Source organism: Calonectris borealis, chromosome 1 (assembly GCF_964195595.1).
Source record: "Calonectris borealis chromosome 1, bCalBor7.hap1.2, whole genome shotgun sequence".
NCBI classification, from domain to species: Eukaryota; Metazoa; Chordata; class Aves; order Procellariiformes; family Procellariidae; genus Calonectris; species Calonectris borealis.
This window is the reverse complement of record NC_134312.1, coordinates 51,187,282-51,209,211: the sequence shown is the minus strand read 5'-3', so window position 1 is coordinate 51,209,211 and position 21,930 is coordinate 51,187,282. Positions and strand designations below refer to the sequence as shown.

Below are 21,930 nucleotides of genomic sequence, written 5' to 3'. Positions count from 1 at the left end.
GCAGAATAGGGATTTTTACTGGCAAATGTTGCACCTCTACTGTTCCATTTTCTAGTGATCTTATGCTGGAACCATGCCATTTTCCATTCATGGAAGTTCAGGGGAGAAACTCCCCTGAAATGCTAGGACTGTACCTGGTGTTGCTACAGTTTCTAAAAACATTGCAAAATAAGCTGCTTCTCTTATATTCCTGCTAAAACTCAGGTCCCAAGGATAAGAAAATTGTACTGTATGATATCTCATACATTTCACTGGTTGTATAAGAACAAAGCAGAAGACTTCAATCATTCAAAAATTGTCCCCAAAATTTCATAATGAATAATAGCTAATGAAATTATGATTTTAAAAGGCCCAGAAGGATGAGTATGAGTGTTACAAATGTGTTAAAAATTCAGACTTATTTTTTCTGCTTAAAATCTGTATTCTCTCACAGACTATTCTGAAGCATCTGACAGCACCAGGATAGTTAAAAATAGGAATCATGTTATATCTTATCACTTGCCTCCGTGGTCAACTAGTCACATGTCTAAACTCACTAAATCTAAATTCCAATCTAAATCATTATTCCAATAGTCATAATTACATAGTTCTGATGCAGGAACGTATGCATATAGATGCTGCAGTTTGATATTGTTAAGAATGAATACTTACATGCATGAAGTTATGAAGCTCTGCCCCTATCTTTGGGGCATTAGTAGTGAGTGAATTTGCTGTGGAATATGCAGAAATACGTGATAAATGAATATTGAAGCAATTGGCAAAACTTTAATCAACGGACCGGGATTTTTCCATAAAAAGCATTATAAAATGAAAGTGAAATGAATGTAATACCTGTTAGCAATACAACCAAGAAGCAAATACAGCAAATATTTTATTCAGTGAAAACTATCCTGTAGAATTATATCGTAATACATAGCAATGACCCAGAACCGGCTCCTTGATAAATTACTATATTTAGATGAGTAAAGGGGGAGTGTTGCTGGATACTTATAAATGATGGTTGATACAAATTTACTTAGCATAACGCAAATGTCTATGCTATGCTGTGTTTTTTTGTTTGCAATTTGCTGCCTTCAAAATATTTGTTGTGAAAATCAGGCACTTGGAAAATTTATGCCAATTAAACAAGTGGCATTTGGGCTTTTCTGCTTAGTTGATGTTAATCTTTCAAATCCTTGTCACCTAAATCAGAGCTGAATGTCATATGTTTAGGTCTGGCAGGTTGAGAAGTAAACTGGAAGGACCTTTCTGTTTTTATTACGCTCATCTTAAATGGGCTCTTAACCATATTTATCTAATGGCTTTTATTAATGCCCGGTTAACCCACCAGATAACCGACTTAACACACTTCCCTGTTCACCTGGTTTTAAAGGAAAGCTTTCATGTTGCATTGAATTAGATTTAGCACAGTTAGATGAGTTGGTCGGTTGTAGGTGGTCGACTTTGATAGTGGTGAGGGAACTTGAGCTTCATGTCCCTGTAACTTGGATCTCTGTAGGTAGAGAGTCACTGTAGTGAAACCCAAAGGGCTGCATTGTAACAACACTCACCAGGAAGAGGTGTAGGCTTACTTGTATATTCATTAATTTTTCTGTCCTTTCATAACCCATCTGTGTTTTCTGGTTGACTGGCAAAGAAGTCCTAATCCTGCATTTGACATTGTCTCTCGATATGGAAATAATTGATGTCACACATGTAGCATGACATAACTTATATGAGAGCCACAGCCATGCAACGCACTTCATAGACAACTAAGTTTGACAGGTTCCTATCCAGCACAATCTACAATCTCTGTGTGCAACCATCAGCCACAAACTGAGCTGGGATGTTTGTGAAGCTGTGGCCATAAAGCAGTAGGGTGAAAGCTGTGGTGTACTGACTTAGGACTTAGCCTTTAGGAGCTTACATGTCAGCTACCCAGCTACATGTCACTTCAGGGGGTCTGTGTGCACTTTTCTGAGCAGTGGGTAGGGGTGGCACATCCTGAGAACAATTCAGGGCTCATGGGCTATGTCTAGTTTGAGGTTTTGGCTTGTTTGTTTTAGTTTGGAGTAAAAGGTCGCACTGATGTAACCACCAGGATATGCAGTAATAGGGGATTCAGGCTGGCTGTCTTCTGGCTGCAGTCCGAACGGTTTGGATGCAAGTCCACATTTGTGTTTTGGAATGGGGTACACCTTTATGCGCCAACAGGCTGCAGCTGTTGGTCCTGCATACCTCATGGCAATATCAAAGTGGCTGATTCGGGACAGACAGGCTGCATACACTTATTCCCAAAAGGGCCCCAAATCACATACTATGAGGCAGAAGAAAATTTGTAAGCTGATGATCAGCAACCATTCACATTGCCCAAGGAAGAATTCTGTACTTGCCTCTGCAACATGGGTCATCTTTAATGTAAATAGCTGGGCTCCAGGCAAGTTCTTGGGTATACAGAACAGCTGGCATTCAAGTCTGCTAAAAAGGTGGCTCTTATTCACAGCATTTGAAATGCAAAACACTGCTACTGTCCTGTAGGTACTGTTTGCATTATTGCTGTCATTCAGCAGCAATGAGGAATTATGTAGCAGAAATTTCTTAGGCTGTATGAGAATGAGGAAAGGGCTTGAAATTGCCTCCCTTCACACAACAAGGGACATAGGATAGTAGGCAGGGGAAAGGAAGAAGAGGAAGAACTTCTGTTACCCTCAACTGAAATTTTTCACTTGCTTCTCTATCCTTCACCCCCTATCAATGCATCTCACTAATACACGACACTAATACACCACGACAGTCATAGTTTTGGAGTTTTTTCCTGTGTAGAAAATGGGTACTCACAAAGTGTCCGTGGCTGTTATATCCTGAAAGCATATAAAACATTTGTTAATGAGGAGAGGACAGGGGAGGAGAGGAGTTGATTTAAAATTTTAGTTTGATATCTGAATGTTTATGAACATCTTCTGAATGAACGTCATGAGCTTGGCAATGCCATCTGTAAGTTGCAGTGTGATCCCTTGGTAGTTTGTACTGGGTACAGAAAAGCGGACTATCTCCTTTCCTGTGGGTGTGAAAGGCTTAGGCTTTGGCAGATAAACTGAGAACCGTGACAGTGCACTCATGGATAACTGCAAGACCTACGTCACTCAGCATTGTCCCATTTGTCGTCAGATTTAGGAATGGCACTGAGAGTCTGTCATCACGTAGACCTTTTTCCTGGAGGCTGGTTGCTACAAGCTTTTGGAAAAAGATTTGGAGGGCATGTTAAAAAGTCTCTCGTAAGAAGCCCCAGTATCCTGTTTAGAGTACATATGTTACCATTGTGGAAAAAAGGACCTTCGCCTTCTTCCTGATTGTGCCTTTGAAATATACGCTTGACACCGTATGTTTAATTTCTCCCAACAACATCAGAACACAACATTTAATAATAGCATTTTTAATTCTGGAGAGCTCAAGGTTCTCCACAGAAGAAAGATGTGCTATGCTTTTACAAAAGTGATAGTGGAAGTCCAGAGAAGTAAATTGCCAAGATCCAGATTCATGATAAAACTGGAAAGAGAACGGGGCCAAACCTCAAGCCAGCCTCCTAATGATAGGATTTCCATGCCTTCCATCCCCATAAAGGTTTCCTTTCTTGTGACACTTACTTCCCAGTGTGTGTGCACAACCCCATCTATGGGATTACATTGCGTGGGAGTTGGGTTTTGCTAAGTAATCCCACTGTCGCCGCTGCCGCTTCTTCTCCCTCCATGGCCTATACATAGGTCAGTATAGATAACTCATTGCTCACAGGTGGGGCTGCTGTGTCTGCTGTGCGGGGTCATGCAGCAGGAAATGGATGGCAAAGATGCAGCTTTCACAGGGAGGAGTGAGACAGGAGTCGTCTGTAGGAAGCTCAGGCTCCACCTGACAGGCCTGCTTTGGGCAGTGCCTCTGCTGCCCCTCCAGAGATTTGATTTTCCTAAAACAGGACAATGCAGGCAAACCCCTTATTGATGTCTGTCCCTCTGAAAGCCCTTGTACAGTGATCTTAAGTCTAACCAGACCTTCCATTCCTAATTGGCATTATTTTTTAAAAGGTCACTTTAAAAAGGTAGGCAAATTAATGTAAATATCAAGAATTAAGCATCGTGGGTCATGCCAGCATGATGGAGTGAGGGAACACACAGGAAAAGGATGAAATTACTCTCCGCCTCTAAGGACAGCTGGGCAGTCAGTGAGGGATTTTGAGGTATTTGAACTTTAAAATTGACACAATGGATGGCTGGGATGATTTAAGGCTTTTATCGTTAATTTAAACCATAGAAATGAATTTAAAAAATACTTTGTGAGAGGAACAAAGGATGAGAGAATTCATCTATGGGCTACCACTTCTATCTATGTCACTGTAAGTCCAGCCTCATGCTCCTGCCAATATCTGGAAGGATTTGCTTTAGTGGGTTGAAGGTTCAGTTGTGAGTAGGTGCAGTGTGTGGGAAGAGCATTTATGTAAACTCTGTGGGCTTTTGAAAATACAGTGAGAGAAGTACCTGGTGAGGCTGTCAGAAGTACTGTGCTGGGCAGTGTTCTGCCACATTCAGGGAGTCATGTCTCTGTTTTGGACTGGGGAAGGAGAGCTGTACAAACCAGCTCTGTGTGTGAGAGGAAGGGGAGTTGTCTTTGCTCAGCCAAGCAAAATGAAATGTATTCTGCAAACATGCCGTAGGATAACAGTCCTTCTGCTCCTGCTACAGGCCAGGAAGGACTTAGCGGCACGTGTGAGGGGGAAAAGAGCAGCCTTTGGCCACAGAACTGCATGGCACCATAGTTTGATATACACTAAACTTACATTCTGAAGACGCAGATGATTTAACTCCAACATATGAAAAGAAACATTTATTGAGGTGTTTGTAAAGTGCGGCACCTGTAGAGACTGCCGAGATGGCAACAGTTCCTAATTCAGCTTGTGTGGAAAGGCTCTCCTGACCTGTGGGACAGGTGCCTCTACCCAAGCAGCTATTTCTGCTGCATCATAACTTGCTGCTGTGTGCAGCAGTTGTTCCTAGTTGCCCAGTCCACTGCCCCGTGGTCACAGCTCCTCCAGGAACCACCCAGTGCCAGGCTTTCGCTGCTGGTGCGGGACACGGGAGCTGTTGCTGCTGGTATGCGTGGCAGTAACTGCCACTGCTGAGAGCAGTGCCTGAGCAAATGGATCCACAGGCTTGATTGGAAGGTGTGACTAATGCAACACCGAGATCTTATGAGACTAACCATATTATCCTCTCTTCTTAGAAGCTACATTAGGAGAGAGTGCTTTCTTCATAAATATATTAGTATGTATGTTAATACTATTGAGCCCAACCACAGATGATATACCTCTAAATATATATTGCACATCCCTGCCTCTTTTCGTCTTGAAGCGAAGTTTCATAATTTTGTGGCTAGTCTGCTGGTATTATTTAAATAAAGCTGATATTTAAATAAAACTCTTAAACTTTTGAATAAACTATGATTTATAACAAGCCTTGTATTACTAAAGAGCCAAGCAGTTGAAGCCTTTTATGTGCCCCTTTTCCAACTACTTACCCTCTCTATGCTTTGATCAACTACATCTGGCAAGGCTTAAAAAAACCTCCCAAAAGTTTCTGAGGAAGTAAGGATGTTTCATCCTAGGTGCTGGAAACTGCACAGTCCCCTTTGGAAATGTGCAATTATGACTTCAGTGAAAACCCCAAACCCACAACATTTGCCTGTTTAATTTCTTACTGACCTTTACCTCCAGAGTTCCCCACCCTCTGGCACATTTTGAGTCATGAATTAACTTTCATGTCTGAGCTGAAGTACTGAAGAAATCCAATTCCTATTTTAAAGCTTTTTCCCAGCAGCCTTCCAACTTCAGCTGTCTCGTTCAGCTGCGTAAGAAGTACAGGAAGGATGGCAAGCCTGTGTGCCATCCTGTGTTAGTTTCGTTACTTTGAATACTGCATTGGGCAAATAATGCTTCCCTTAGTAAAACCACTCACTATTTAATTTGGGATAACTTTGTAAAAACTAGTGTTAGAGTTGAAGAAACACCTGCCAAGAAGGTGAGGTCTAGGATTTATTTTTACTTTGGAATTTCAGGTCTTTCATTTTTGAAGCCCTCATTACGTGAAAACACCAAGGAGACCATTGTGTAAGATAATTAACCTCTGATAGTAGTGTTATCTCAGAACATAAGATTCCAATAAAAAATGTCAATGGTGTCAGAGAAATATTTTTTTAAAAGCTGCAAGCCCCCCCTAGGATAGTTAGCTGTGTTGATTTCTGTATGTTTATATACGCACATGCCTTGGGACTGTTGCTGTCTCTAACTAGAGAAGAAAAGCAGTGTGACTCATGCATGAGCATCGTAATAACAACTGAACCTAAAAGGTGAAGTCCTGCTGTTGTTGCAAGGGAGTCAGTCTGAAGGAACTCCAGATTTACTTTGTGCAACAAGGTAGAAGTGGTAACCCAACTATTCTACTTATTCCAGAAAAGAAAAAAGTACATCCCCTGTACAACTTATAAAAACAGTGGTTATAAAAACAGTATTCTACTTCCACTTTTCAGTAGTTTAAAATGTTTTAAGTGTTACTGATTTAAATGCATTCCTCAGAATAGGTGTTCTGAAGATAAATGCAAAAATCAGTCAGGAACTCTGCTCAACTCTCAGGAATTTAAGTACATTGGCATACGCATGCCCTGGAAAACAAGTTTTCCTTGGGTGTTCACAAGTATGTTTTGAAGCTCCCCTGTGCTAGGACACTGAAGGATTTATCTCATACTTGTAGTGTGCAGAAATGGGGACTGAATCGGTTGCCGTGCTCCACTGACCACTTTGGAAAATGCAGACCCTGGTTATTTAGTTAGTTTGATAGAATTTTTATAACAAGTTTATTGTGGAAATCTCTAGGTATCAAGGGCTTTCCAGCAGCAGCACTCAGCTGTGTCCAGGGTGCCTTATGCTACCGCAAACAGTCAAAACTTTACAAGTGAGTCTGCCCCAAAACCACAACATACTTGATACTTCTGGTTTCTTCCTTTCTATCCCCTTTGGTCTTCTGAACCTTTAGGATTTGCTATGTTTTGTGAGGTTTCGCTGTAGCCACAGGGTCTAGATTTCTTTTAACAGAAGTCGAGATGGCCGCTTGATGGTAACTCCCTCCAAGAGCTTTAGCGAAAAGCCTGAACCAAACCAGCGGTTGTCAGCAGGAGGAATGGGACTGTCACCCCTCCGTCCAGCTATAACTCTGGGAGATCATCCTTGCCCCACCTCCTGCTGCCCCCTCAGAAGCGCCGGCCTTCAAAATAAAAAAAAAAAAAAGCGATTTATGGCTCACTCCCCCTAGCTAAAGCTCGCTCCCACCCTCTTCTCCCCTCAGGCGTCCTCCTTTTTTCGAAGGGGGGCGGGGGGAACACCACAGACCCGACACCCCCTCACGACCCGACCGTTAGGCGCCACAACGCGCGGCCGACGCCCGCCTCGCCCCTTGGGGCGGGAGCCGGAGCGCTGAGGGGTTAATCCGGGTGTGCCGACTGAGGAGAAGCGGAGCGGCTGCCGCCGCGGTGCGGGAGGGCCGGGCACGCCCGGAGGGGCGTGCCCGGCCCTCCCGCACCGCGGCGGCAGCCCTGAGCCCCCTTAGTACCGCGGCCGTTGGGCTGGCGGTTGGGCGGCCGTTGACGGGACCCCTACCTGTCCGCGGGCTTTTGGCGGGCACCGCTGAGGGGAAGGAGGAAGGCGGCGGGGCAACATGCCCGGCAGCGACACGGCGCTGGCCGTGGATAGGACGTACTCGGACCCGGAGCGACACCGGCGCCGCAAGACGCGGGTAAGGCGTGTGAGGGCAGGGAAAGGGCTGTCGGGGCCACCCTTAGAAGCAGACGGCCCGGGGAGGTGAGGGTGGTGGGGCTGCCAGGTGGGCCTGGGTACCGAGCTCTGAGGGGCAACCACCAACCTGCAGCGTGTTCCCCAAGAGGTCTCCGTGTTTGCTACGTTGTCGAGCTAAAGGAAAGTTTTTTTATCTGTACTTTTTTCATATTCCTACTCTAAATACTCTTTGGTATAAGAAAATGAAATGAAACTGGTTGTTGACATAACAGAAACCGGTGTTCAAGATGTATCCACAATAGAAACTAGTTGGAGGCGAGAGCAATAGAGAACTTACTCACCAAAGTCAACAGCGCTGATGATTTAATGAAGTGACTCTGTGTCTAGATCACACTGGTGGGTATCTGGTTTTGGTCCTGTTTCTCAAGGTCTCTGTTTAATAAACTGTGGATCAGGTGATTGTATCTAGCAGCAGAGAATGATTACGGTTCCCTTCCTGAAGTTACTTATGAAAGGGCTGTGGCAGGGATGGAGATCGACAGAAAAGGTGTATCTGTGTGTGCTAGGGATAAAGAAAGAATATACCGTATATCCATGACATATGGCTTTATGGGATAGTTTTTCTTATGGTCTGCTGGGAAGTTCATGTTTCTTTATCTTACTGTTTTGATGGTTTGTTCGTACAATATATTATAACTATGTATAGGCAAGGCTCGTGATCCTTTCATATATTTAGTAGCCTTTGTGGTGAATGTCACGCTGATGAAGGCAGTTGGCTCTCTAGTTTATGCACAGATTTCAAATTCTTACCTAAATGCTCAGCTCAAACAGGTGTAAAACAAATGGCTCTTTCTTCCCGTGCACTGCAGAAAGACGTGAAGAAAAAGAAGGTTGGCCTAGCTGTCTTGGGATATCAGCAGAAATTCTGTTTTCTATGCTAAGATGAGATCCTGCATATGTCAATAAATGAGCTTTACAGTTTGAAGTGTAGGGATTAGCTATTTGTGAAGGAAGACTGTTTTTTGGGGGGAGGGTGCTTGGGTTTTCTCTGTTTTGTTTTGTATTTTTTCCTGTACTGCACATTTGTGGTTCTTTCCATCCCTCCAGACCATTAATTGATAGTGCTGGAAAGGAGAAGGTGTGCTTCAGATTGTTGCTGCATAATGAAATGTTTTAAAAATAGGTAACCCTATACACTGTTCTTTTACTACTGGGGAGTCTACAATGCTTTTCATACCGTAAGCCGGGTGCATGTGCTAGTCATAACCCACTTAAAAATTTTATGTATTTTCTTTCTTTTTCTCTTTGCAAGTTGAACTAAGTAGTTTTTCTTCATTGTTCTTGCTGTAAGAATAATGTGCTACCTAGCTTACTGTGGCTATGGAAGAAACTTGCATACCTTCAAGGATTATTTTTGGTACGTTTAAGAGTTAAACCTGAAGCCTCCGCTCTATAGTGTAGTTGATCTGCTTAGAAGCATAAAGTATCATGGCTAACATTCAGGTTGTGTATTGTACTTGTGTATTGAAAAATAAAAAAAATCTCATGCTTAAGACAGTTTTGTGAAAGCATTGGGCTTTTGTCTGACTTTGGGTTTCTTTTCATCAGGATTATCCTCTCCTTCCTTTCCTGGGACCATGAGAACTGGAAATATAACTCTGTAACAAGTTTGTAGAGTTGTATGTAATTGCATTGCTCAAGGGTTTAGGCTTTACAAGTTGTGTCAGATATCACAGAACTTGTAATAGAATTGCTAGAGGTGATAGCAGCAGGTTGCAGGTTGTATGTTCCAGATGATGGCAAGAGCTTGCATTAAATCCGTTTGTGCTTATTCCAGACAAATAGGAATTTTTCCTGGGTAAATTGCCTGGATAACTTCAACATTCCTCTTACTGCTTTAACCAGGGGAATGGAAATGGTGAGGCACTGGAGCAGCAACAACTGGTGGTATTATGTAGGAAAGAAGCAAGAAAGCAGGATGCTGTTTTTCTTTAGAGACTGAATAAAAAGCATCAGAGCAGCTGGAGTTAAAGCTGCCATTCCCAAACATTCATGGAAAAAAGCAACGCAGGGCATGAACACAGCAATACAGAGCTGATGGGAGGACACTCTGAGAACCTGAACAAACTAGGGAGACTTGCTTGTGTGAAGAAAGTCTTGGAGTTGGTTTTGTCAGCAGGGTAGGGACAGTGTATAGTAAGCAGGGTGATATACATTTAATAAAGCCTGGGGGAAAGAGAGGTGTCAAAGTAGTTATTGGATCTCATAGTCTGTATAACATAGGCTACTGAGTCCAGTTTTTGGGTAGGCAGGTTTTGAAGGACTTCTCCAGCATTATAGGTTACTGCCTGTGTCTTTCAAGCTCATCTAAGGATTTTTCTTACGAGAAAGTGAAGCTTTCTCTATGGACAGGTAGGAAGACTGTTCCAAAATTGCAGCTGTTTATATGATAGGAAGGCATCGCCAAATTCAGTTTGAAGAAGTGCTAGAACAACTTATTGTGAATATAGCCTTCTGAGTTTGTAAATGGTAGGATCTGAGGGGAAAAGGATTTTAAAATTCCTGCTGCAGCTAAAAAGCTCCTTCAGTGTAAGTCAACAGGTCTCTTCAATACCTTCTTCTGTGAGACCATTTGAAGTATAAGCTATCCTGGGCTCTGCTAACAACCCTCCAATGAACCATATGTCACATTTTGTGCAAAATTCCCAGTGCCTGAAAGAGAGAAGACACTTTAATGAAGAACAGCTGAGTCATTCTTAACATGGGGGGAGTCATTGCTGCCTAAGGAGGCCAAGTATTTTGAGGGAGAGGCTGGATTCCTGTTCTCTTCCTTGGACGAGTCACAAGACAGCCAAGCTATGCTGTGCGTGGCAGCATAGAGTGGGGCATAAAATTACTATTGCTTGTAGTGTAATGGTATCAGTGCCTTACAGTTTTGGTATTATTTGGCGGGTATAGATTGGTCGTGTGGTTACCTTGGTTCTGGTAAATCATGCATCCCCAGCTTTAAGAAGGGTACCTGCCCTTGCAGGAGACTTTTCCTGCCTTTCCTTGTCAACGGTATCTGGTCACTATAATCTGGATTACTGCAGCTTGCTCGGGTGGCACAGGTGGAATGAATGTGGACAATACAGCTGTGCAAAATGTTTCAGTTCACCTCTGCTAATGCTAGTTGCTGCAGCTTCACTGTGCTTCACATCTGCTACTAGTCGATTCCTGCAACACTTCAAAAACTGATCAAAATCAGGACCTAAGCCATGAAGTAGGACAAGATTTGCGAACAAGGGTTGCATTTTTAGCTGTCATGCAGCAAGTGCTGTTCTTGCTGGAATGTAGCTTGCAGGACAGCTAAAGAGCGTCATGGTGCTTTCTTCAGGGACTTGTTTCTGCAGTGAGTACTGTGGGAGACTAGAGGTGCTCAGATTCTGGCTACACTGTGCTTCTTAGGTAGTAAGTCCATGCAGAGGTCTATGCAATTGCAATAGTAATGTTCCTGATGCTCAGACTAGCTTGGCTATGCTAACTTATGCCTCATTGTGTTGTCTTTTGCTTCTACAGCATTGTGTCAGGACTGCCTTTCAAGCCCTATTGAAGCTGTCGTGTCTGAATGCTCACCAGGTTGTCCTATTTAGACCTCAGAAACCTGTGTACACAATTTTTTTTGCTGCTGATCAGGGCATTGCTCTTCACTCGTGATCTCTTACCCCTTACAGTACAATGATCCTCCACATTTCATCAGGATTATAAATTTATATGTATGGCTTTGTAGGAGAAAAATCCTTTTCTAGTACAACTAAAACATGTGAGTTCCTTTACTGCATCCCATCAGAAGTCTATGCAGTGATACGTCCTGCTTTTAACAAGTACCAGATGCTTTAGAGAGAGAGAGGCAGGAAGTTCTAATTACGTAATTTCTTGCACATTGGAGCCCATTCAGAACTTTCTCTTATTAGTGGTAGACTTATATTTGAAATGTTCAGAATGTTCCCGTTATTTAAAAACAAAAAAACTTACCTGGAACAGATGTCATTTATTTATTAACAAATAGAGAATCTTAATTTCAATCTTCTTGTGCTTTCAGCCTTAGTGAGACTGGCAATAGAATCAGTGTTTTGTGGATGAACTGATTCTTACGTGATCACACACACACAAAAAAAGGCTTACGTTAAAAAAGAATACAGAAATCCACTTGCTTTCTAGTGATGAAAGAACATTCTGTGGAATGTCTCTTCTCATTTTTCATGTCTTTCTTATGATCCCTCCCATTCGTCTTGTCTATGAGCGAGGCAGCCTTTTTAATAATCTCTCCTCATATGGAAGTCTTTCTAAGCCTCTAATCACTTTCATCATCTGTCCTTGGATTCCCTTTATTTCTTAAAAGCTTTAGTACGTTTAGATTAAATAACATAAAGAGACCTAGAAGGATTAGAAATGTAAAAAAAAAAAAAAAGCCCAAACAAAAAAAACCCAACAAAACAAACAAAATGAAAAAAAAACACCCCACCCACGGTTTTAGGAGAAAGGGAGATTTAATCTCCTGGTATTCCTTTAAATGCAAAGATTGCTATAGAAGAAATGCTTGTTCTGGGCTTTTGTGACTTGTAACCAAACCTCCAGATATTTTGTGCTCGAAGAACTTACGCACACTTTTCCCACAGTTCCCTCATGTTTTGACACGAGATGAAGATAATTTGATGAGACAGAATATTGTTAAGACCTCCAAGCATTGGTTTTAAATCCACGGTGTATCTAGAAATGTGTGAAACCTGTCAAAGAGTAGGCTGCATGATGCAGGAGTATTGGGAATAAGACAGGGAAGCCACAATTGTAATGTGAACCCAGAAAGACAGATTAGCTGGTTAGAACTGAAGAAAAGCCTGGTTTGTTCATGTAAAAAAGTAATCATGTTTTGATTATTCTGTCATTATAGAACTGTTTGGAACACTGTAACTTCTTAATTTTTTTGCTAGTGCCAGAAAGGAATGTTAGGAAGTTTACAAAGCTAATACCTTTTTTTGGTATACTTTGAGTTTTGGGATTAAATAGATCTAAAAGCTAAAGGTCAATGTTAGGTGTAACTTGTTGTTGTCAAACAAAAAAAGGGGGGAAATTGTTGCTGTACAGCTTAGTATAGTATTGCTGTGCTCCCCTGATCCTGCAAGGTGAACCTCTTTGGTAGAGTTGTAAGCCATAAAGGTTGTATTTTCACCCAATCCATCTTCTTCCTTCTAACCCAAAAAGGCAGTTTTAAACAGTAAGTAGAAGTGGGGATGCACGTTCTTTTCAAGGTTTAAACTGATTTCTAGGTTTCAAAGTTTTATACTTAAGACCTTTCATAGTCCTTCATCTCCACCTGGAAAATTCATGTCTCTGAAGATTGTACAATGTCTCCTTTCGTTTGCTGTGCTTTTGATTCATCCTTATTGCAGTATTGCTTGCAGGACTGGGGCATCTATTATCACCTTTTTAAGTGTTAGGTATATTAAGAAAAACGATCACTGGGGGAAAATCACCAACCTTCTGGTTTGCTTTCTTTTTGATGGACATGTAATTGTCCTTCTGTCAGGTTGCCAATGGTGATGTAGAGGGGTGCCAACAGCTCTAGATCCCTAGCTTGCTTATTGTCATCATCTCCATAGATAAGGCTTTAACTAGGTATCACCTGGCACAATGTCTGCATAGAGGCTGAGCCTTTAAGGTTTTGGCTGGATTTGACGTCTAACGTTGTCCAGGTGTCCTGGTTTCGGCTGGGATAGGGTTAAATTTCTTCCTAGTGCTGTGTTTTGGATTTAGTACGAGGAGAATGTTGATAACACACTGATGTTTTCAGTTGTTGCTAAGTTCCCTCCTAGTCCAAGGACAGCTCCCGTGCCTACTGACTGAGCTAGGTACACAAGATGGGAGGGAACATAATCAGGACAGCCAGCCCAGCTGGCTAATGGGGTATTCCATACCATGTGACGTCATGCTCAGTATATGAAGGGTAGGCGTGATCCAGGAAGTACCGATCACTACTTGGTTATCGGTCAGCGCGGGTGGTGAGCAATTGCATTGTGCATCACTAATTTTGTATATTTTATCATTATTATTATTTTCCTTTTTTTTCCCTGTTCTATTAAACTGTCTTTATCTCAACCCACGAGTTTTCTCTCACTCTTACCCTTCCGATTCTCTCCCCGTCCCGCTGGGGGTGGGGGGAGTGAGTGAGCGGCTGCGTGGTATTTGGCTGCCTGCCAGGTTAAACCGCGACACCAGGCTAAAAAGATTGCCACTGCCCATTGTCCAGTTTTAGTTGTTTTGGCACCATTAACAAGTGTGCACCCCCACAATGATTGTGGTTTTGGGAAACACTTGTGTGGGAGACGAGTTTCTATGTAGCGTTGGGGAATGGTGGAATGTAATTCTCGCTTTTCATTTCTGTATCCAGATAGAACAACTTTGCTAAAGAGTATTTGCACTATTGCTAATGAGGGTTGCAAATATCTTTACTATTGAAAGTTTTCGTTTTTCCCTTAGTCTGAAAGGCGAGTGGAAGATTAATATGCAAAGGCAAAAATAAACCTGCTGTTTTAAAGCCTTGACATATGGGACCTGGTATGCAACTGGGATGGCTTGTAGATGTGCAGCTAACCTTTTTCAGACGCTCAGCAAGTGAGAACTCCTCTAAGGCAGTTTTTTATATCATCGTACATAACCTAAGCTTTAATTTAGGGACAAGGATGAGAGTGGAGGGATGTCTCTACTGGCTGAGGTATAAAGAATATCTACAAATTGTGAGCTGTGATACTGTTACTATAGAAAGCTGAAATGAGGCTCTTTTTTTCCCAAAAAAATTCCAGAAAAGCTTAATAATATTGAGAGGTGGCGCACTTCCTTATTGTTCTGTTTAGGTGTTGTAACTGGATAAAATTCCAGAGTGCAGAAGTTATGGAAACCACTGCTACTGATATTTTCTTAATTACATGTGTGTTGGACACTAAGACTATGATGTACTTTAATGGACCTTTGATATAAAATATTTGGTATCAATTCTAAATACTTCTCGGTTAACCTTTACTGTAGTAGGCACCTTTTCCTTGGTTTACCTATTTGTGTACAGTTTAGTAACAGTTACCTTCCTTTGTAAACTTTTGTTTCAGTAGCTCTGGATGAAGAAATTAGGTGGGGATGCGAAGAATTAACACTGTGCTATTGAATTAAAATAAAAATGTGATCCAAGTAGTGCTGAGTCCATTGGAAACTTTTGATTGACATCAGTGGCCTATGGAACCAATCCAAGATGAATTAGAACAGCCCTATGGAAAATTCTCTGTGTATTAAGTGTTCTTTACGGGATGGTAGATGCTATTTCCAGTTCATATTATAGTCTCATCTAGCTTAAACCAGGACGGTGTAGGTGGGTTTTCATCTTTGTTTTCGTTTTGTAAATAAATGCTCTTGTAGTGGGTTTGGCTAAAAATGTATGGAAACCTGTTTAGTTTCCTGGCAAAGGTTGTGACAAAAAGAGCAGCCTGTGTGTGTGTGTATCTAAGGATTGCAACAATTAAACACTCTAACAAAAATCACATGACACATAATCAAAGTTAATAGGACTATGACTTTCAAAAAGGCTACTCACATTTACAAGATACTACACCGTTGGCTTCTCAAGCATTAAATAAGATTTTTTTTCTATTGACTTGCTAATCCGGTGTTTAAAGCAAGGCTTTTCAGTTGAAGATGAAGCATTATGGTGGAAGTTGGTGTTTTAAAGATAGAGAAGATTGCAATGCTCTGGAGTAGTTTATGTGCGCAGGAGGTGTTGATTTATAAGGTGAGACAAAGCGTTGTGCAGAGCTGGTGGAAGTGTAAGTCCTCCATTCTTAAGAAAAACCTGATATTGCCTACCACCGTCAAAAAAGCAAGTAACACAGCTTACAGGAAATGTGAGGAGTCAGTGCTTTGGGGTCTGTAGGTTATTAGTTTTTTTAATCTAAGTGAATTTCTAAGTGGGCTTTCAGTGCTACACTACAAGAATTACTGTGACAGGAAGAGAAGCCTTGTTAGGGTAAGTTGATGTAGCAAGTTTCTCTGGTTTTACAGCATTCATTCCTCCTTTTATTCCAAGTTATTCCAGTACATGTAATACAGAAATTACAATTAAGCTAGTACTCATTGTTCAAATGCAAAATGATAGAAATATGGAGAAAATGTGCTGCTTTATACCAGCATGTCTGTACAGGTGAGTGACGCCCAAAGATCAAACTGACAGACCAATTAGAACTGACTCTTAACATTTTTCTAACTCAGGGCAGTACAGCTTAGTAGCATACTGTACTGTAAGTGTGCTAAGGACTTCTGAAGATTCATTGCTTCACCCTCACTTCCTAGGAGATAAAGTTGAATCAAACGAGTGGCTGTTTGTTGGACTCTAGTGGTCATCAACTGTGTTTTGGATTACAGTAGATAAGAAGCTTTGGTTGAAGGCTGCAGACGGCTGCAAGGAAAGGTGGAAGCTTTGGAACCGAGTGGGGTCAAACCCAGTACTAGTCTCAAAGAGACATTTAATGTTAGAAAAACTAAATGAACAGATCTTGAGTGAGAGTTGCCTAGATCAGGTGTGAGGAACTCTTCTTACTTAAGGAGGGCCGAAGAAGACTTTTGTCTGTGCAGTCATTCACAGCTTCTCCTCCAGTCTGCAGTGTTGCAGGTTGCCACCTTCACCCTGCCAGCTTTCCCAAAGCTGCTCAGAGCTCTCTTGTATCCAAGTCTGTTAAGAGCACCCTAGCATGAGGCTCCTTCACCCACACTGTGGTCATATTGTGCTTACAGATTCTGCACCCCTCCCAGTTCCAAGCTTCCTCACTCCCTCTTCCAGTGCTGAGGGGCGTGGGAAGTGTGTGGGTGTGTGAGCAGCTCTCAGCAGCTTCTGGGCATGGTCAGGGCAATGGTAAAGGTAGTAGGGACACATGATGGAAAGAGGAATAGAGGTGAGACTTCACATGCTCTGCCCAGAATAGAGTCACTCCCACTTTCTCTCTGTCTCTCTCTTTTTCACCTTTTTTTTGAAGAGAAGCATCTAAAGCTTCTCTCATCTGTTGTAGATGCTGTAAGAGAGACACAGAATTTCATCTGTGGTAAATTTTGAATCTGCACTTTGGTATTTGTGCTGTATGTGGACACTGAATTATCAGTGTCAATAGTGTCATACCAGTGTCAATATGTTATAATTATTTTATTATTATAAAATAATATATTATCATTATCTTATGTAAGTCTAGAAGAAACATGAGTTCAAATGTGAAAATGATAGTAAACAGGAAAGTACAGGAGAAATGCTTCTTGGAGTTGAGGGCGGGGCATACATTAAAAAAAGCAAAGGAAGAAAATATCGTTAGTGTGAGAGTGACTAATACAGTAAAAATGTTAAGCAAGAAATGTACATTGCTCCTGTGATACATCTTTTTGTTAAGGCATTTTGAAGGAAAGGCATGTTGAAGGAAAATTTTGTTAAATGTCAACTTCTGGAACCCTTTCTTCTCATACCTGCCTCAATTCTACTGTTTACTAATGACGTTCTATACACTGGGTTATGAAGAGGATGCATCCTATATCACAGGCCTTTGCATTCTCTTTGGTCTGGTAAAATAAACTTGACTGCGCTTATTGTATTATATATCTGGCTTGCTTTTTTTTTTTTGTTTGTACTTAAGCTGCTAAGAAGAATCTGTGATGTATTGAAGCAAGTGTGAAAAATTGGATTTGGCTAGAATCAGGCTAAAAATTTATGCCAGAGGTCAGGTGTAGTTTTCTTGTTTCCCTACTTGATTCCACACAGATAACTTGAAAATAAAATAAAATGGTTCAATACTTGGTATTACTCCAGTTACTGATGCATGTGCATAATATGGGGGTGTGTGGCTCTTACTATGTTAGGAAACTTTGTTTTACTAGAAGTTTTGGCAGGTATAACACAATTCTGTGTCATGGTTGTTCCTGATATTTGTTGCCATATCAGCAAAGTATCTTTTCACATCATCAGGTTTCTGATTTCTTCCTTCCCCCTTCCCTCATACGTCCAGAAAAAATGGTTATATTTGTTCATCCCCTCTCCTCCCATATCTTAAGGAAGAAATGCGGTTACATCTTATCACATGTAACCAGTCCTTTGTTGGAGCAAATTACACAATTTGGGTTTTGATGAACAAAAGAGGGATGACAGCCTGTTTGTAAGATAAGAGTTAAAGGGATATTCTTAAGAGTCTCTTTCAAAGCCAGGTAGTAAATGGCAGGAGACTGATTGAGTAGCTGCCAGGCTCCTGTTGTGCTAAAATGTGTCCAGAAGGTTGACAGTGAGTTTGCCATACTCTTAAGTTGTTGTCCTGCACAGATTTTTGTGATGGTCTCTGCAGTAGAACCCTTTCTTTACACATGAATTCAGGCAACAGGTGCCGCTCAGGCCCTTCTGATATACAGCATCATCACAAGCAGGTGCTGCTGGCCTTGATGAGGGCTTGTGCTCTGTACGAGAATTATGCTCCTCCTGTCCTGTGCAAGCAGAAGTATTTAAAAGATGTGTAGATGAGGTCCTTAGGGACATGGTTTAGTGGGCATGGTGGTGTTGAATTGATGGTTGGACTCTATGATCTTAGAGATCTTTTCCAACCTTAATAATTCTGTGATTCTAAGTGGATTGGATTTGGTAGACCTTTGAACCAGAGGCATGGGAAGGCTGGGGGATGAGGGAGAGTGAAAGCATTTCTTAATAAGAGCTGAGGAAGATTTAAGAAAAGGAGAAGAGTGAAGACAGTGAGAAGATCTTTGACAATCAGAGTTTCTCCTCTGTTTGCCAGTAGATATATGAAGAAATTCTGAGGTGGTCTGTGTTGGCGCTTGCATGTTTTATTTCCATAAACTGCATGGATGTGGTCCTAAGTAATTTGTCTTGGGAAGCACCAAGGAGCATTACTATCTGTAAGAGCTAGATGCTTACTGCTACTGGTAAAGGACATGTGCCATTATCAGGTCACTCCATTGTGTCTTTCCAGTGTTAACTCCTATGGTATTCTCTCTCTAGTGCCCAGAGAGATCCTATTGAGCAAATCTTCTATTTATGATATTTATGAAACTGGCTTTCTATGGATTTCTACCTGAGGGCCATTGTTGTGTCTTGCAATATAAATTTAATGTAGAAAAAAGATACAGCTTTCTTCTCGGTGGCTTTTTTTTGCCTCCAAGGAACTCTTTTTCTCTCTTTATACCAATGAACTGGAAAGTCTTGGATTGCAGGTAAATATTCAGGAGAATTAATAAGACATGAACTGACAAAGCTCAAGCTGAAAGTGATCAAGTGGAATCTCTAGTGACATCCATAAAACTTGGTGTCAAGCTTTTGTTTGTGATTTGTTGATGCCAGAAGCTATGATACTCTTAAGTTTGGGAAGCTGGGCTTTGAGTGCAGTAGCTTACAAATTGTTCTTTCACAAAATGTTTTGACCTATGTTGCCACTTTTCATGCATACTTTAGGTGGGATTTGTCATTTACTAGTGAATATGTACATTTCGCTGTAGCAACATTGGATATGCAAACTGCTCTTTAATCTTGAAGAAGTACTCTTGCAATGAAGATACACCCACTTGTGTTTTGAAACAAATAGCCAAGCCCTTGTTTCAGTTGTTCTTGTTTGGACTTGAGAGAGTCAACCAGAGTAATCTTTGTGCTCTGTGCCATTATGCGGTGTGGCAGTTAACATGAGAGAAGGCTGAAGTTCAGTGATGTGCTTGAAGAGTATCTATGTTTTGAAATGAAGTCTAGAGCAATAGTGACAATGTTAGCCTAAGGCTCTGGTGACATGGATTCAGGCTACTGTGGCAGCTCTCAGCCCTTGTGTAATGATGGGAGTCATTTAACTTCTCTGAAGAGAATATGATTTCTCCCAATGTGCACAGGGGAGGGGAAGATGCATATTTCAGAATCATTAGCCATCTGGCTGGACTTTAAAAAAAAAACAAAACAAAACAAACAAAACTCTGAATTTTTTGTGGAGATCCAAAAATGCAGTGGATGCACGTTCCAGCTTTCCACATGAGGTAGAGATTTTAAGACTATCTGCCATAGGTGCTTCTTCCCCCCAAAAATTGTATAGGTCTGTGTAACTGTTTGAAATTGGGCATCTGCTCTTACAGTAGTTATGTGGGGCACCCTCTGTAGCTGAGAGGGGTACAGCTTTTGCAAGTGATCTGTCTGATCTCTGTTGATTTGGTAGAAGCTTAGAAGCTTAAACTAAATCGCATAAAGGTGAGACTAAATCCACTCTAAGTAGCTGTGTAGCAGTGGATTTTGCAGGCACTTGCAGAAAAGATGCAAGTTCCACCATTTTTCATGCATTTTAGAATTAGATTTATGTACTGAATATCTAGGCATCTGTGCCAAATCAACTTTACTCTTGACTGGTACTTGAAGTTCCTTTTATTGGGCAGACAAGCAAAAGGCTTTTCTGGCTCTCCCTCTTGTGCTGTGCATTCTTAATATTACTGAATCTTCATTTCACTTATGCATAACTGTACTGTTTTAGGAAAACTATTTTTTTTAAAAAAAATCTCTGTCTTTTGCCAGCTTTGCCATTATGCATAGAAACCATTGGTCTCTGGTTGCTCAGAAATTTGGCAGTACAGGATGTTACCTTTCTTTTCCCCTCTTCTCTCTGTTTTGGCTCAATTATGATTATTATAGAGTGCTCCTGCTATGAGTACTGTACAGAAATGCATTATCTTTCTCTGTGTAGTTAAGCCAGAATGAAATTGTGGAAGGGTTGTTGTTTTTTTTTTATAAAGGAAGAAAGGTGAAAAAATACCAATGTGTGACTTGGAAAGAAGGAGAGTAATCTTAAGTTTATCTTATCGTTACTGCAAGAAAGTAAAAGATTGCTTCTGTAAATCTGTAGGGCTCTTTTTACTTCTGGTAGCAGCATGTGCTTCTGATAATGTTAAGTTTGGCAGTGTTTTGCACTTTGTTAGTGGTGCATTGAATTGGAATTAGACTGATACTGACTTCCATCTGTTGTCTTGTGGGAGACTTGAGGCTGCAGGCAGATGAGACCACTACCAGGGCATTCCCATTAGCTGTGTCCTGCTCTTGGGTAAATTAGCAGCAACACTGGGTAATTTCAGTGGTGCAGGATTAGGCCTTCTGCAGATGCTATTTATAATAATTTCATTAATGGAAACAGGCATTTATGAACTTACAGCGTGTCAGAAAGAGGCAAGCTTTTAGTGGTAGGCACAGGGAGCACACACTCACAGTGTAAAGTATTTGTATGGTCTTGTTATAGGTGTTGCTGATGCAAAAAAAAATCATTCTTTCAGCAAGGTAGGCATCACAAGGTTCAGAAATTCAGAACTCGATTTTTAAAAAGCCCAAGGCAGAAATTTCTGTAGGAATTCTTAGAATGTGGAATTGGAAAGTGTGATTGAACTTGTTTCTTTGTGTGTATGCGGTACTACTTTGGGTTTGAGGTAAGCTCTTTTTTTCCAGTACACTTTTCTATTGGTGTAAGGAGTTCACCTTGGCCTTGCCTAACCTACAGCAAAAGATGTAATGATAGGACATATTAGACAGTTTATTATTCCTCATATGTCTGTCAGACCTCAGTCTACCTTAACCTTTTTGGCAGGTTCTGCCAATTAAAATGAATCTTCCCTAAGGAGCAGGAATCTAGTTTTCTAAGACTAGGATGTAAAGCTGTATAGTGTTTGAGCATATGCAGCGAGTCTTCACATCTTGGCAAGAAGTGCTGTGTGGTAAGTTTTCAATGTCACTCTTACATGTTGTTTATATGAGGCTACTTTATGCCCAGACACTGGCAAGTGTTAGTGCGGTCATGTTCGTTTTGCAACGTAGGTGTGGCTGAAAAAGGAACCTGTACAGCATAGTGCCAGGGGTAGAAGGGCAAAGAAGGCTGAAGTTTGAGGTGGAAAGACCATCTTGGGGCCTTGCTGTTGTATTAGAGCATGTACAAAGCAAGCTGTTGTATTAAAGCAAGAATTTGTACTCAATGGCTCTGATAGGTCCAAACTAGAGGGTGCCTGAGAAAATACGTAACTTAACTTGCATAAATCATGGCCTTCCAGAGACAGATGACACT

General features: G+C 41.3%; 1 protein-coding gene across 2 annotated transcripts in view; it reads left to right on the top strand.

Annotated features, from left to right (window-relative positions):
* Window positions 1-21,930, top strand: part of TMCC3 (transmembrane and coiled-coil domain family 3) — a 105,374-nt gene that overhangs the window by 43,676 nt on the left and 39,768 nt on the right. Inside the window, exon 1 of one of the 2 annotated variants that reach the window (XM_075151394.1) lies at window positions 7,655-7,808. The exons of the other annotated variant lie outside the window; for it this stretch is intronic. Within the exon in view, the coding sequence (XP_075007495.1) occupies window positions 7,731-7,808 (78 nt within the window). The 5' untranslated portion in view covers window positions 7,655-7,730. Of the gene's footprint in view, window positions 1-7,654; window positions 7,809-21,930 lie in introns of those variants that run through there. 2 annotated transcript variants of the gene reach the window in all.